Source organism: Anneissia japonica, unplaced genomic scaffold (assembly GCF_011630105.1).
Source record: "Anneissia japonica isolate Jap-2015-1 unplaced genomic scaffold, ASM1163010v1 scaffold287834_len5846547_cov211, whole genome shotgun sequence".
In the NCBI taxonomy this organism is placed as follows: domain Eukaryota; kingdom Metazoa; phylum Echinodermata; class Crinoidea; order Comatulida; family Comatulidae; genus Anneissia; species Anneissia japonica.
The window spans coordinates 1033603-1052396 of record NW_022704992.1 but is presented as its reverse complement, the minus strand read 5'-3'; the positions used below and the strand labels follow the sequence as shown (position 1 = coordinate 1052396).

At 32.8% G+C, this 18794-nt stretch overlaps 1 protein-coding gene across 2 annotated transcripts in view; it reads right to left on the bottom strand.

Annotated features, from left to right (window-relative positions):
- LOC117105040 (tyrosine-protein phosphatase vhp-1-like) overlaps positions 1-16815 on the bottom strand; it is a 60786-nt gene extending 43971 nt beyond the window's left edge. The window contains exons 1-2 of one of the 2 annotated variants that reach the window (XM_033246039.1): positions 16603-16815; positions 13947-14795 (exon numbers count right to left, since the gene is read on the bottom strand). In XM_033246039.1, the coding sequence (XP_033101930.1) occupies positions 13947-14219 (273 nt within the window). In that variant the 5' untranslated portion in view covers positions 14220-14795; positions 16603-16815. The remainder of the gene's footprint in view (positions 1-13946; positions 14796-16602) is intronic. The other variant, XM_033246040.1, reaches the window with a different exon arrangement.
- Between the last annotated feature and the right edge of the window lie 1979 nt (positions 16816-18794).

The following is an 18794-nucleotide window of genomic DNA, read 5'->3' as shown; positions in this document are numbered from 1 at the left end:
CCCATATGGTGGTGTGTGCAAGCGCATATACATGCGTGCTAATGACAAAAGTACATGAACAATGTATACACAAGTCACAATACAAAACAAAAGTACTTAGTAGAACAAGAAAATCTACTAAAATATGTAAAATCATGATTAATTGTTGCCTCATATCATAGACTGTGCAACTTAATCAGTTTATAAAATTATATTGATTGCAGTATTAATGGGTTTTCATTACTACCATCATCATTATCAAAATTGAATGAAATCAAGATTGATTTAGGAAATGATCTACATTATAATTATTTAAATGTAAATTTCTACTATTACTAAAAAACATTTGGAACACTGAAATGAGTAGAAATTATTATCAACATTACCTAATTCTTTTGTGTCTGTGTATGTATTTTAGCAGCTTTTTTTAACTGGGCCATTATTTTTATGTCGTAAAATTTGTATTTTTATCTTAAAATTCAGATTGGAGAATAAAGTACTTAGCATGCTATTGCTAATCTGGTTCAATAAATTTCTTCTCATTTGTCAAAAGGACAGATGTTCCAATATACATTTAAAAATCCACTATAATTATTGTCGTGTTACTATTAAAACAATTTAAATTTATTTATTTATGCTGCAGATCCTTTTCAAATAATTTAAGATATTACTAGACAATTTACCAGAAATCTATAACTGAATTATTTTATAATATTTATAATCTATTTCTGATCATAAATTTAGCAAACAAGTTTTCCATATACAGTAGTATCCACATATCGATATTTGGTGTCTTTCATAATTTTTACCTACATTTTATCTACTTTTTTGCGTGATATATATTATTCGTCAACTAAGTTTCTGTGTGTTTGAGTAAACACGCAAACATGTATCAAATTTCACTGTCTACTGGAAACAAAAGCAAATTTTTCACATCTAGAAAACGTGTGGGCATAACCCATACAGTTCGGGTACACACATGGTTATTTTCCCACGTCCGTTACATGTGAGTCGTGACATGATAGGACGTTCATTACGTGTCCTTCCATGTCTGTCATTTGAAAACACTCAAAATTAAATCCTACCTCAAAAGATTATGTTAATCTACTTGTCATACACCACCAGTGCTTCACAACCCATCATCACAATACATCCTATACCATATTTCTAAGGATATGATAGTTAACCAACTTGTCACTTATTAAAACACTTAAGTATCATTTCAGTGGGACAACTCATAAACTATTGTTTAAAAAAAACAGTTACACTTTCCTTTATAGACAACTGATGCAGTGGCAAAGATTTAATATTTCAAGGGGGTAAATTGACACACTGTGACTCATAACTATCTATGAGTACAAAGAGCCAAAGTTTGGATCCAAGAGACTTGGCCTGGCACCCTTGGAATTTGGATGAACCATTTTTATCAACGAGAGGTAATCTCTTTATCAACGAGAGGTAAGAGGGATTCAAATCCCTATAATGTCAACATTATTTCCATGGTTTAGAAAGCAAATAAATTGAAAAGTTGGTTTTCTACTAATGCATAACCCTGTGGAGAATCCAATTATAGGATGTGGATAGAATTAATATTCAATTGGTTATCATCAAATGAGTAGTTATTGATCACGAAAGAACTTATATTATACAAGTTGCCTGCTTTCAAAGCACTTGCTCATCTTGATATATAGGTGGCGCCAGACTAATAATATTTCCCATCTAAAATAAATATATTGTACTATACCGTACTTCATGTTTGGTCAAATTTGTTGCTTATAATACATCTTTAATTTAATTTTCACCATTACTTAACACATAATATAATATGATTTTATTTACAAAGAATTAATGAAATTGTAATTCTTTAATTATTATAAATCTTTTTGGTAGGTTGTGAGTCAAACATGAGAGATTCACCCACCACATGTTGATGACATCATTAACGCATCATGATAAACTTTTACCACAAAATTCATCATATCAGATGTCACATGATCATTCTGTCATTTCAACCAATTAATCCTATATTCTTATAAGGTAAATATTCATATTTGCTCATAAATGATTCATAGAGGTATGAATAATCATTAAGACCACACCAATATTATAGGCACCAAGATGTCGCTAAGCTTTTTTTGAAAAGAATAAAACTAGTATACATTACTGGTAATAAGCACGCACAAAGACAAATTAAGCAGTTTATATAAACAACTATTGACTAGATATAGGACATAAAATCATAAATCATTTCCGCATATTATATTGTTATTGTTTATATTAACCTGTAAGTAAGCAAGTACACAATACTACTATGAAAACAAGAAAATAGATTATATAAATTTTCTATGCATTTCTAGGTATGCAAGTTGATCCTGCAGGCCTCAGACCACTGCCGGAAAAAGATGAAGTGCTGGGTTAGGCCATCAAATCTAAGCACTCAAAGAGTTCATGTCCATGGAATATTACTTTGCTTACAATCTTGCATTGTTTTTAAAGGCCTTAAAATTGTTTTAATGCGGGGCGCTAAATATATGAAGAAATATTATCATCAGTAGCAGCATCATTCCTGACATAAGCTCTATTTACTGTATTTCTATAAAATTTCAAGTCAAATATAAACAAATGCAACATTAAGCAGCATCAATGGTAATTTCGCTATCCTCCACAACAGTTCATTATCTCATCTCATTCAAAGATGTGTGGTCAATCATTTGTGAAAACATCAAGGCCACTATGTCATCAAAATCTTCAATAGGCCTACGTCTTCAATGGCCTACTACTCTGCACAATTACTACACGGCATCATGCTATAGAATTAAAGCTTTTATCCTTGCCCACTATGTGTTGTAATCATCTAGATGAAGCATCAGGCAACGTACTACGATCAATGTATTTCATACAGTGATGATAATGCATGCTAGTAAGACTTGCACAATGATGCAACAACCAACATAGCAAAAATCCATTGTAACAGCATAGTATTTCATGTCTAAATATAGCATATGACATCATTCATGAAAAGCATGTAAATATAACACAAGTTAATGATGAAACAATCAAAACTGTTCATGCAATTAAAACTTAATATTCATGGGAACACAGAACAGAAAAATATCCACAAAATAAATTACCCAGCCAACAATAAAAACATCAGCAGTCAATAATTAGGCATCAAGTGTTGAGAAGTTTGAAACTAACAGTAACAGTATGCAGAGTAATTAAAATGCTAAATATGTTACAATACTTCTTTGTGCAGTAAACTACTCATTAAATGCTTTATAAATCAACTACTTCCATTGTAAAATTTCTCGCATAACTTATCCATGATTCCGGAAACCTATTTTTGGAGATTTAATGAAAAGTATGTAGGAGTCGTTGGCGCAGCGGTTGTGTTTCAGTCTCTCAACCTCAGTCGGGGTTCGAACTTTCACAGTGCATTTCGCTATGTTCTTGGACAAGGCAATTTATCTATGTGTCTCTCCACTTAGGAATATAAATGGGTACCCAGTATACTACTGGGTAGGACAAACGCGGTGTGGAAAGAAACTAGCCTCCCTACTGCACCACACAATGCCGAGGCTATACTACGATGGGCTAACAACTCATTGCCCTGCGTTCAGTAATGAATATCTTTTTTTCTAATAGTAATTTTTTTAATCATCAATTTAGAATTTTGTTATAAAGAAAATAGATAATTAATAGACAATTATCAATTTGTTTCTATTGATTTCTAATTGATTGTTTCTATTGATTGGTAAACAAGGGTCCCAAGTTAGTAGTAAATTCCAGAGATCCAGGGATCCATAATATATAGGGGCTGGGAAGGACAGATTACGGTATGGAGCTAGACCACCTCAGTCCCACCATGGTTGGAGCTGAGGTAAGAAAATTTGTGGTAATTATGGCACATAGATGGCCAGAAATGGAACTCTCGGACTTCAATGTGGATATAATTTTCTTCATTCTCAATTTTTTTCTTATTTTGCAAACTTTAGGGAGATGGCTTATTTTGCGGGGGATTCTTTGATTACTTGCAAGAGTATGGGATGCCATCACAAATTGTGGAGGACTTGGGACCCTTGGGTAAAGAATTCATTTAAAATGTCATAAGTACAATTGTCACTCTTTATACTGGTATGAAAAAATCAATAGCACATTCCATTTGGTTAGTTTTCCCCTAGTACAGGTTAATTAAAAAAAACCTGAGCCAACTATATTTCAAGTCTAACTGGGAGACACACAGCTGCTTGATAAGCAAATTCCATTTAGTGTTTGTGGAGTTCAGTATGCAACTGAGATTGTATACAAATCTAACAAATGTACACTATTGGAAAAATGTTATATAATGAATTTAATCGCTAAGCTGAATTAATCCTATCTTAAATATTGTTGAGCACCATACAATACATATAGAAATGTTTCCTTTAATATGCATCAGTACAAACCAATAATTTAAAAGGGTAAAGACACACCATCTTCCCTACCCTTTGAATGATTGGGGAAAAGAATGAATAATCTATTACTAAAATTCTAGAAAATCCTCTAAAATAAACTAGGCCTATGGTAGAAGGCTCTGCATAAATTATTCATGTGCATTCGCGATGCATGAATGAATGAACAAGTGAATCGAACGACGCAAGGATCAGGGCAGTAAACTAATAATTTGTATTGACAGTACTCCACAGTAGTAACAGCCGCGTAGATATCAATTACTGTACAATTTAAATTTGTTTGTAGATGAAATTTAAGTATGAAGCTCTAGACGTCGATAAAAAATATATAGTTACAGTATAAAGAGTAAGCAAGTTTTTCTAAAGAGTAAATAAAGCTTAAAAAACATCAAAAGCACTTTAGGATCAGAATGAACACAAAAATAAAATTTTAGTAATTATTGGAATTTCCTGTAAGCCAAAATGATCAGTTTTGCTAGATTTTCCACCTAAAAAAAAAAAAGATTTATCAACTAAATTATTCCAATCTCTACTTTCCCAGGACCTGCAATAAAAATACAAACAAGGCTTATCTAAAAAGCTGATTTTTGAGACCCTAAATAAAGTCTTTTTATGAAGCTTGTGGAAAGTAAAGATCAGTATTTGGTTATGATGAGGATTTGAATTCAGGACACTTGAACGGCAAGGCAAGCACCTTAACCACCAAGAAATACCTCTCAAAATTCCAAATGTTCTTTCTCATCATTGTTTAATTGTTGAGAAATACTGTACAAGTAACAAGGATATGATGTTGATACTTCAAGCAGTATAAGGAATTATCATTCCTTTATTATTGCAACTTGTAAGAAACTGCTGCTAAACAACATATTTTTTTCAAAACACTTTGACTTACTGTATTTATAATATTTCACAACTCATTTCATAAACACATTTAAAGATTACAATACATCTAAAACTCAAACTAAGAGAGAACAACTTTAACATTAACAGGAACTAATAATAGTGCAATAAAATATGAATTATCTTCTATCAATTTTTAATTGTTTATAATGAGCAAAATTTGCTATTTTATTAGATCAAAAAAAAAAAAAATTCTAATACAATATCATTAATTTAACCAATATAATAGCATATGTATGACAAGTTCACACTCAAATATAATTAACTATTATCAACTTACAAAAAAATTATAAAAACTTGCTTTTTAAAGGAAAAATATTTCATAAAAATATGTTGTTGGATACAATGTATTTACTATACATAATAGTGGTGAACTAAAAAATATTTTATGCTGATCATACACATTGTGGAGAATACAGCATTATACTGTAAGACGACCTCTTTTAAAGTTATAACAAACATAAAATAGAAACTCATAAAAAGATGCAGCAATATCTTAGATGGATCTTTCATTTGTTTTTATGATATGATGGTAGTTTTTGAATGAGTCATATGAGATTAGACACATGGGACTCTCACACGATGCTAGCAATACTGGCCACCATGACAACTCAAAATATTCACCCATCAAATTCTCCACTGGAATGACACCGAAGATGCATTAACCTAATTTCAAAGCAAATACTTGCACAATATTATTATTTCCACCTCTCACAGGGCTGGTGTGATATTAACATTAGCAAGGTTACAGGGCAGCCTTAATGAGCTAAATTTGCCATTGATGATTATTTGTCATTAACGTCATCGAATCACTTATTATTGATGTCAGAGGATTTCAATTTTGTAATCTGCAACCCCAGAATTTTTTTTCCGAAATAATGAAATGTTTATTGTAGTGCCCTTCTGAATTAAAACCCGTCAAATTCAGATATTTATTGAACATGAATGCCGGGATTAATGCAGGCTTAGTATACATCTGTCGTATGTTAGTGGTAGCTTGGAACAACATTATTATCATCAATTTCTGTTTTAATAGTAATATGTTGCAGGAAATATGAACCTTTCAACTGTACTCAAGGTGTTGTTATATACCTCATCAACTCTCTCCTGCACAATATCAAACGTGGGGTCATTGCTTGATCAACAGGGAAATTGCTCCTTCTGACCCCCTGCTATTGCTGTCACTGCCTGTTTATGATGTAAATAAATTTGAAATAATATTAAATAATATTGAGTTAACCGCCTGAATAGGTATAGTGTCAAGGGAGCAGAAGAGTTTGGAAATTGTGACTGATTCAGCATTTAATGACCAGGAAAACACAGACACGTGAGCAATAAAAATCTAACAACATATTTAATAATAATTGTTATTAGTATTAATTATTGATTTTTAGAAATTAATATTACATGCTGTCAGTGTATAGGTTTTATTATAAAATAACTGTAATTTATCATGACAAGAAATTCTGTAATTAAATTCCAAATTTTGTTATTTTAAATCTTCTATCAATGTTCTCTATCTAGTATTTGAACAATTTTCCAATGCAATATTACATTATATATGCACAGATAAAATGAACAAATTACACCCCCATTACTTATAATGGAAGTGGTCGAATTATACCAGCAAGAGTACAGTATGTAAAGTGCTTTCCCTGCGATGAGTCATCGAGTGAAGTCTGTTCTCAGAGTAGTGATTGTTGACAATATGCCAGCCAATGACATTTGCCGTGCATGAGTGGCTTTCAAAGACCACCGCATTGAGCGGCTTCGTGGGACGAGCTTATAGATATGATGACGACAATCTATACGTAAAAGAATTCTTTTATCAGTAGTAGGGAGGGGATCATGCCGGCATATTGCCCTAAAAGGCAGTCCACTGTTGTGAATCTAGATTGAGGTCACAAAATAAAAATCAATCAGATTTTAAACGAAGTATGACATCAACAAAATACTATACCTACGGCATCATTACAGAATGACATCACATTCATTTTTCTCACAATATACCAACAGGGAACAGTTATAGATAATTTTTCATTTAAATTATATTTGCCTGTGTAACTTAAGCTGTAGTAACAGCAGCAATTTACAGTTAATGAAAAGATGAGTGGAGGAAGCAGCTGGCCAAGGCCTTCACCTAGAACACACAAATTTGCTAGCTAGTAGTACTAGTAGTAGACACTAGGGAAACTTAGCTTTAATTATCAATAACAAAGTAACTTCAAGCCGACATTAAATGAATACTTTCAAATAACTGAAAATGTGATAATGTACAGCACTGTATTATTGCAACATTATCTGACATAAATAATTTTATAAGATAAAAACATAACATGGATATGATATACTGATCTGAATATTAATCATTATGCATCCAATATACTAAATAAACAAATAAAATTGCATAATATAACAAACTGACATTTCAACAACTTAAAAATTTTAATTACCACAACAGAAATTATAGCAAATATGTATAATGCAAATCTAAATTAAATAATATATAATTTTAAAACTGAGAGAATCTTTAATTTGATATCTCATATGGGTAACAGTAAATATTACGTAGATTATAATACTGTATGTAGTTATATAATGGTTGGATGTGATACTGGATTGAACTCTGTGATGACTCTGATAGTGCTGTATATAGTACAGTATTACGGATATAAACACATCCTCTTCAAAGTTGGAGTACACTGCTGAAGTCGGTAATTATTAATATTCAATAAATATTATGCCAGTATTATTATTCAACAAAATAACCAAAAAATTTTTGCCATTCAGCAATACAATTTTAGAGAGTAATACAAATTATACTTCACAATTAATTATACATTTAAACAGACCTGCCAACTCACCCGATCCTGTCGGGTGTCACCCGATATTTAAACAAATCTCCAGTTCTCCCGATCGAATGTAATTTTCACCCGATTTCACAGGCCACCCCCCTCCCCAAAATATTTCAATTTATGCATAATTTGATGGATTTGATCGTTATTATTCAATGTATTCGCCGCCTGCTAGCTTCGCGGTGCAATAACCAAGCAGCCATTTTCAATTCGAATGTCGCCACCAACGGCCAATGATTTGTAGTGAAATGATTTTTTTGGTATCTTTTGGTTAATTCTGGAAACCTCCAGATATTTTGGTAAATCTCCAGATTTTTTTAAGATTCTTAAAAAAATCTCCAGATTTTCATGGCCCAAGGGTTGGCAGGTCTGACATAATTTGAAATAATAACCAATATTTTTAAGTAATTCTATCATTGAACACAATTATGAAGGGATTGGCTTCAATGACATGATACAGTAATACCATTGAGAATATTTAAATTACCTTTAATCTTAACCTGTAATAACATATTATACAAATAATGAATGTTTATGAGTGCAATGGGAAGAATATTTTCATGAGTTGAAAGATTGACTTCCATTCAATGAGAAGGAGAGCAGAATTGAATGGAACAGTCAATCTTTCAACAAATGAAAATATTCTTTCCATTGTACGAATACAAAACATTCATTATTTGTTTTATAATCACACCTAAATAGATTGGTTCACCTAGGGGCGTAGGTCTAGCTAGGCTGGCCGGAGACTGGCCTAGGCCTAGGCCTATCCTCCACGCAAACCCTAGGCCTAGAAATCCGTCAGTGCATTTCTGAATATTCCGCACAGATTTTGCGCAAGTTTGAGCTAGTTTTTGAGATATCATCCACGCAATTAAAATACTTCAGAGTAAATAAAACCGCCACACAATAGCGTAACGTCATTTCTGGATTTAATCTTCTGGAAAGTCATTGTATCCTACGTAACATGCAATGGACGATTTGGATGGGGAAATAAATGCACGATGGAACAAAATTTCAACGGTAAGCGATGGCACAGGTACGAAAACAACCAATCAAAGGACTGGAATCTATTTAGATGTGTTATAATACTGTATATAAAATTAAATTAGCATGAGCAGGCAAGGAATGGAGAACCTACGTAGAACGTAACAGAATTACTTTAATTCACAGAAAAAAATACAAAGCAAATGATATAGCCGAAGGTATTGACAGTGGACGGCTACGGATATAGTAACTACAGGCATTCAGATGAATTCTCTGAATTTAGGCATTTAGCCAAATATTAATCTCTCGATGATTCCTCTTGATCTTATTGTTTAATAATAGTGTACCGTAAAATTATATCATCTAGGAATCAGTATGTAAGGCTACTGTATTATGCATAATAAAGACTTTGCAATCACTATGGACAACAGAATACAAGAACAGTCATAGGAAATCGTACTTTCATCGCTAACATTAATCAGTAAATATCAAACATCTAAACATTACGTCTCAGCTTAGCTCATCAAATATGTACTGAATACTGTAATTTCAAGCTACAGTACAAGATATGACATCATCAACACGACAAAATTTAGAATTGTGGGTAATTCAGCAAGTATACATCTTTGTTTTGATCGGTTCGTCATAATGATAACAAGGTCACATTGCTGTTATCACCATTTCAAGAAATAAACAGCATTTTTTGGCTGTGAATTGCTATGACATGTTCTTTCACCTGACTGGGAATAATCAATTTACAATTTAATATTTTTTTTTAGATAAAATTAGGAGACAATTACTGTACCTAAAATTATTTGTTCAACTTTTACATTTATGCAATAACTGTTTATAAAATAATAATAATAAATGATAGAAATTGGAGTATCATGGCAACAATAAAACATGGATGAACAAATAATTAAAAACATTTTTATCAATACTAAACATTAAAGTACATTAAACTTCAGGAAACATACTAATTATAAATAAATGAAAAGTTCAACAGTTCTGTATTCAGATATTAATGTTGATAAACAAAACATACTGTAATTCAATCGGTTTCTGGCAACCCAGACAGACTCAAAGGAGTTGATACATTTTAACTGGCTTTCATCTCCTAATTATTATGGTCCAGGTGCCAAGCGCACTATTCAGGGAGTGTTGATGGCAAAGCTAGTGGATGATGGGAGGTTCTAAGTTTTAACAGAATTAAAGCATCAGCTACCTCAGTTAAATAATACTGGTGCTTAACGATTATAGACCAAATTTTAAAAAATGTTTATCTTGCCCAAGCCAAGCATCTTCATCTCTAGTTTTTGTGGTGTAAATTCTACTCTACAGTAGGTCCTCTGAATCAAGAGACGTATATTGTATTTTGTTTACTATTAAAGTTTAATTTGCGATGTTGTTAAAAACATCTGATTTATTTTATGATATAATTATAACCAGGAAGTTACTGTACAAACAAGACCGCTACCTCGTTCGTTGCGTGCGAGGAACGGGAACCGAATCTCAAGTTTGCATACAAGTCCCCAAAGGCCACGTGCATGCACTGAGTAGTGGGCGACTTAAACCGTCCATTTTCAAATGACTACAATTAATAAGCATATTATTATTATTATAAGAAATTTTCAACAGTTTTTCGCCGAGGTATGGAAGAATGCATGAATCCACGTAAATAGCTTTAGTTTAATGCAAAATTTGATAGATTTTCATTATAGACAACGTTTAAAATATTTGTTTTAGTTCCCTGGGATTCAATATTTCGACATTAATTATGTCATCATCAGGAATGCAAATTTTTTCTTCGCCACTGGCGAATGACTAGCGTAAGCATAGCTAATAATATTAATAATAAATAATGATTTTCAAAAACAAAATAATTAACTTAATAATCAATTGCATAAATATAGTGCACTGCACATTTTATACTTTATTATAAAATTTTTTCTTTTTTGTATTAACCAGGAGAATAAAAACGCTGTTGATTTTGGAATCCAGCAACGTGAGTCATCGTCTCTCTCTATATTTATAATGATATGCTAAAATTAATAATTAACATAATTATATCACAACCGATGATTCAATTATGCATCTATTCAGACGCTAGGACTGGAAAAAGTGCACGAACGGCGGTCGGAGGCACTCGGTCTACTTGGACACTCTTTTTAAGAGCCGGAGCATTAAACAAAGCACTTTTTAGAATCTTTAAAATTTATTACTTTATCGTCTTAGCAAATCAATATATTTAAATAAAGCCCTGGTAGATTTTACTCTTATCATTTCTTGATGATAGACAAAAAAAAATATAGAAAAGCACTTATCTGGATGGGACACCAGAATGCCCAGGTGATAATCGTGACCCTAGTTTTATAACCAAAAAAAACATGTAGTCATCCAAGGGTCAAGCAAGGGTCAGGTTGTATCAGGAAGCATTTATTGAGACCTGATCTTGAAATGGAATTAAAAAGATATTATGTGGTGAAATTAAGATTTACTAAAAATTCCATTATAAAAATGTGCTCATTAATAAGAGAATTACTGTAACTTCTAAATTTATAATGACGACCAACTTACAAAATTCAGTTGCGCCTTTGTCGCATCATTAAAAAAATTCCACCAAGAAAACTGAGTATTGATGTTATTGGTTTAAGGCACATCACCATAATTTATTTATGAAATCACTGAAAAAATTGGCCCTAATCAATGATATTAAACGAAACAGAATATGCTACTAGAACAATTACCTGAGGGTACTTTGTCTTATTAATTAACAGCAGACTAATTAATTGCAAATGGTTTAATCAAGTATTAAACTGCTAAGGAAATATTAGAAAGGAAGGTAGAATTGCTAAGGACACAGAATTCAAACTAATAATAATTGTATTGATTCCAAGATTTAGATATTTAATTTTTCTAATATTAATAAACAAAAAAAAAACAGTGCCTACTGTACAATTGTTTATTGTTATAATTTATGAAATTCTAATCTGCATAAATCACTAACTACAGTAGATGAAAATCTTTCAACTGGTATAATTTCAGTATAATTATTAGAACTGTATGTTCAATCTAAATATAGATCATTTTTTTCATACTGTATCAGATGACCCCTCATTTACCTTTAATAATTATCATTTCCTAGTTAAATAATTTTCATTCTGCTAGCAGTTAGCAAAATTTAATAACAAAATATAACTGACAACTTAAATGTACATTATTTTAATGAAAATTATTATAAAATGGGTCATTTGTCATTTTACATTTTATCACAACTAAACTACATAATGAGAATTTATGAGGATGAAATTAATACTGGATGAGTCATAATATCAAAATTTTATTTTTTTCCAATTTTTCACATGCTTTCTAATAATTCATCAACTGTAATTACAGTAAGGATGGAATTCCCAGTTGCCTGTCAGCATTTTTGTTTAACATTCATCCTCCATCAAAGTTTAAACATCCTGGAATAATTATTCTGTGAATGGCAGAATGTGTGTGAGTGTATATCCCAGTACTACTGACCAAGGTAAATGACTAAATACAATGTCAATGTAAAAATACCACAATCAATAATAATAATAATATGTTAAAAAGTTACAGTACATTAAATGACGAAATACTGGAAGTGCCATTTATAACATTTTGAAAAATTTGGGTTGCTTATTAAAACTTACAGAGCGTCACTTATGAATTACTGCCCAAAAAAATTCATGTTTAATGTTCCCCTTATAAGATCAGTACAGTACTCCAGTACCAAAGAGCTGAAAAGGTAGCCATCAACAGCTGGACAATTGTCAATATTATTAATTACGTGAGTATGGCATTCCTCTGAATAGAACAATACATGCATCATGCGTAACTGCTCATGGTAGACAATAGTCAATCATTATAACACCCATAAATAATGGCTAACTATACTGTAGGGTCAATCATTGGTACATGTATGTAACATCCATGGTTAGTCATGGGGTCAATCATTGTTAACATCCATCTAAAATATTAGTAGCCATAGGGTCAATCAATTGTTAACATCCTTACTGTATAATATGGAACCATTTGGGAATGAGATTGTGAAATACCATGGTGCCACGCCATCATTTTACAACTGTTACTATACTTTAACTATCAAATTTTATGGGGATCAAAAGGTTACAACAACTGATGGTTCATGTAGAACATAGAATAGAAATTTATGTTTGAAACATCACCGATGGCAACAACATCAGTGCCGAATGAGTTCATTTCAATGTCGGTAATTTTACTCTTGTATTGATCATATCATTCACCAATAAAAAATTGTGAAATAATTTCATAACCACCATTAAGACACAGAAAATTTCACCAAATGTAACAACATATAAGTTAACATTGTGTGTGTATATGGCCGGTGAAGATTACTAGATGTTACAAGATGGCATAATTTGGTTTTTCAGTTGGCGATTCATTCATAATTTACACCCCAACCATTCTATAATTTTACTATAAGAGACATAACGTCATGACCAATATTATTTTTTTTGCATTGAGTATAACTTAGAAAATATCAAGTTTAGAGAGTTGTGAGGAAATGCAATAAATGTACTTGTTTAATTGGCTCTACTAGTGCTAGCCTCATCACAGATCTTGTGCATGGTGGAGATTGGACCTTTTTGTAGGTTTAGTAAACCGTAGGCTTATTAAATTAAATTTGGTGCAAAAATTATTATACCTTGGTGTGTTGAGAATGCTCTCTGCTGGTAACATGAATATTCCAGAAAAAAACATTACTTACTTTATTTTGTTGAAGTCTTCGTCTAACCAACTTTGAGTTTCCAACATTCACAGCATTCAGAATATGACCCGTGTTATATTCCAAAAATGGTCGGCAATCGATCAACACAAACTTATCCAAATCCATGCTTATCAAGTTTGCAAGCTTCTCACAGGAGAATGATCTTGGTGGTATTGGTGGCGGTTTTTGCAGATCTGGACCCATGGTGGCGGGTTCTTGCATGGTGGCAGATGGGTAGTTTTCCATAATGGTTGCCCCTACAACCAGCTGCATCTAGCTTGTAATCTAACACCAATTTTTTTGAAATAAATCTCCACTCCTACCTTCTTAAAAGCTATTCCAATTCTAATACAGAAAAATTAAAATGTTCATTTTGATTTTCTTGGTAACAAATAATTGTTTTCCTCCTCAATGACTTGACAAAAATATCCAACTGTTGCAACGTAAAATAGGATAAAGTTTAGACAAGAATAATCTTTCTTTGTTAATGATCAATAATGTAAACAGATATGAAAGGAAGTGGGTCCTCTGGTATCTCAGTGAGTCAAAATAAACAGTAAATTATCAAACAAAATCGTAATGAGAGTCTGTTGCGCAGAATAGTTGGCATGTCAACGCACTAGATCAGATCTTAACAACCATGGCAAGCCGACTTCTAAATTTAGCCAGGGTACAATAAGATGATGAGGATGACTCAGGCCATATGCATGGAAATCGCTGTAAGGGTCTCCAGGTAGCTAAGCCTGGCTTGATGATATCACTTGTATCCTGGATAGGGCTGCATATATAGTTGACAAACCACGACTTGCAGAGTATGCATGCTATGCGACCAACATCACTAGTGGACACCTACAGTTGAATGGAATATACACATTTACAGTAGTATTTAGAATAGTAACATATAGAATTTTTGTACAATTTTAAGGGGATCTTTGCCCTTGTTTAGTTAGTCTTCACAATTGTTAATGGACATAATTACAGAGACTGTACAGTACATACCCAACAGTAATATTGCTATGTAATGATATCATTGTATAATGAAATGCTATCAATAGCTATTTGACGGTATGTGATCCTCACCTCAAAGCCTACTTATAATTATCCCACTGATCCGTTTTGAAATTGCTATGGATTTGCAGTATAATATAATTTATAATATCTTTGGAAATATTTCTAATAAATTCAACGTCAGCATATTTCAATCCTTATTGTCAGTAGCCTGAGCCATTGCAAAAATGTAATCAGCTCTGAATCATTCCCCAGCTAATGTAAAAAATGTGGTCTACTTTTATTGTTCTTAGTATTGGCCAATTGTTTTAAGTTTAATTAATTTTCCATTAATATCAAATTATTGTTTTTGGATGCTAGAGTAAGGTTATAATATGGCATAAATCGTATGTTATAAGCAAATTCAACATGTTGGCATAAAAGTGTAGGATGTTTCATCAGAATGGCATCCAGCATGATGATAACCTGGGTGAGATACTGTACAGTGCAATTTTCGATCTAAAAGTAAATTCAAATTGGTGATATCAGTGTTACAAAACAAAAATATACACAGAAACACTAGTACCAAAAAGACAATTAATTAACCGTTTTTGGAGTCCGTTTATGAAAATTTGGGCAGATTTGACAAAATCATGAGAATGCATGAAAATTCTGGAGACTCGCGATCATCATTAGCTTAGGCCAAGAGTTGGGATTTAGAAGCCTACGTATGCACAACTTTAGTACCAAGCCTACCACTGTGCTTGGTATTTCGCTTCAGGGAGGAATAATCATTTTAACAAATATTTGTCACAGCAGTTTCACAGCAACAGTTAAGTGCCCTTCATCGCTCAGGCACGTGTATTCGGGATGCATACGCATAATTAACCGAAACAGGAAAGTTAGGCCTACCCACAAATTAAAAAATACAAATAAATACAAGTTTTTTTCAGTGCCTTGTTTGCGATATGCATGCTTTGATACAAGATTACACACTTTTGGTGTCTTTTTTTATTTGGGAAAAATTTACTAAATTCCGGACACCAGCAGACTGCAACAAGAGGATTAAATCGGGAAAGTTTGAACATCTGAATGAAGTAAGCCTAGGCCTATGCCCCTATTCATTAAATTAAATTTGAAAAGCATGTTTTTCTAGGCCAGGCTATGCCTACATGAAATAAGCATTAAAATCGTGTTTTTCTTGGCAAAAAGTGTCGCTACTACATGTAGGCCTACTTAAACTGCCAGGCCTAGTGTATCACTGCAGCCAGCACCTCTGTGGCGGAACTGAGAGAGCACTCGGCAGTAGCAACGTAAACCATCCCTCATCAACTTCATAATGACATATCACTCCATCATGACCGTATTCAGATTGTAATGTTAGGGTTAGCCTTTATTATTGAATTCGAACCGTCAATAATATAGCATACATACTATTACATAATGTAGTGTGCATAGATAAAGGGCAAACAGCCAAATTATAATGAATTTACAAACAAGGAGGAGACCTAAAATGTTCATTCATTCATTATGATTCTATCAATATCACTAATGTTTTCAAGCCTATAATTATACCGGTATTCGGTTGTCATACAGCCATCGCGCGCTGTGTCCTCTGTGTTTGTTGTAGTTATTCGAATGTCAAAAAAAAAAAAATGTACATACGAACCTTCTATTTGTTGTCTAGATTTCTTCCACGTCTTGAGGTGACAATCTGCAGTAACCCTGCCAGTTATCGCCTGGTGGTGTCATTACCTTACCGCATAAAGGTCATAATTAGCAGTAGTATGGATTTTCTAGAAACGGCACAAATCCATGACCAATCTACGAACATTTTTCTTCGGCCATGAAGGAAAGTGCATGCCTGAAATCATAGGCTAAAAATAGAGTAAGCGAGGTCGAACGTCAGCCAATCAGACCTTAATCTGCCAACTGAGCTAACGTCATCATCCACCAATGAAAATACTTCTAACAGAGAATGGTGGTTTCCCCTACAGAGTGGCTCCCATACATAAAGTTTACAGTAACTTAAAACAATGTTTTGTTTTGGTTGAAAACCCCAAACATTTATTTGAAATATTGAACTGATAATTTAAAAGGATCCAATACGTTATCAATATACAATGAAACACGGTTCAGTTTCGCTGATATACTAGACTAAAAAATCCATGTTAAATAGAGGTAAATTTAAAAAGTAAATTAAACGACCTACTTGTTCCTTGGTGAGGAATTTCTTCTACTAATTATCAATTAAAAGCTAATAACGTTTGCCTACTGGAATTTACAAAACAATTTAAATACTGAATTGTATTCTGAAAAAAAATCTTTATAGCATGTATTTATACTCGCCGTACATAAGAAAACGCTTTATAAATGTGTATATATATGTGTATTATTATTTTTTAAATACCTCTTTTACGTGAAATGTGAAAAAATGCATATGTTAAAAATATTGATCACCATGTAAAGAAATTTGTGAATGGAATTTTGGAACAACAAAGGAATTTGCGAACAACACAAAATATTCAATGTGAGAGCATGAGGCAGTAATGATGTTTAATGTGTGTAAACTGTAGTATATTGTTTTGTTGTTTAAACATAAGGGTCATGGTGCGCGTATGTGTGTGCGACGGTTAATGCCTAGGTCTAGGCCTATCTTTAGACAATATAAATTGCATTTGCCCCAGTGTGCAAATAAAGAGAAAATTTAGAGACAAAAAGATAATATTTGAAGAACACTGTATTTAGTTAAGTAAATCCGGTCAGTTTTGAGTGAAGACAGTAACTTAAAGAAAACTTATTAGTCACGGCGCTGTAATATGCACGTGTTCCGTGTGAATTTAGGTGTTGACTCTTGCATTACTTGCATTTGCTCACATGACTTTGTTTGAAACGAGTTATTAAAGTCACTGCACATTTTTTAGTGATATAAATTAATGAATGTATAAACACTTAATTTGAAGTGAACCAACAAACTACTTCAAGATGTAACAATTCGTTCTGCTCGTGACTCTAAAGCATTGAAAGTATTTTCGTTCTCATCAATTTTGCTTTGTTTCAGTTCATTCAAGGCCTACGTACCAGTGTACCTGAACTGTGTAACTCGATTTCATTAATTTATTCTTGACTGTTATAGTTTTTTTTAAATTCCGAATTCATATTGTTTATTTTTGTTTTATTTTGCTGGTTTTATTGATTTTGTATTGTTTTGTGTTAAAAGTGCCCTTAGGCCTAAGGAAATAAGGCACCTAACACTGAAAGGTGACTTACTCTTACAGGATTACAGAGAGTAAGGTAATAACATACGTGCCCCTGTTCTAAGCCTGTTAACAAAAATTATCCTAAAATTGTTTGGGTCTGCCCGTTATATGTCACCAGGGAAGTACTATAAAGACCTCCCTGATGTCACTAAACGTGTATTCTGGTCACGTTCAAATAATTATGGGGACATCGTACCCTGCTTAATATGGAGGTCTACATTCGTGGGAATTGAGTAAACACCACAAGCATGTAAAACCACCGTAAAAATCACAAGAAAAACTTCTGCAAATAAACCACGACACATTACTCATACTATGCTTGCATCTTGAATTAAAATGGTGCCTGGTAGTAGCTGCGTTGAAGATACCACCGCAAGACCACCTTATTAACACAGATTCTATGACAGTCCCGGTTCTGAACCCCTATAAGAATGTCGCATTAAGCTCACGACAATGACACTGGAGTTAAAAACAGGCCAATTCTCGTGACTCAGTTGCTAGAAATTCTTTGGCCCGACGTCGTGGCGTCGACGGCACACCGGGATTGGACAAAGTTTTGTTTGATCTGTGAGTCAAATTAATAACTTTGGTCCAAGGTTCA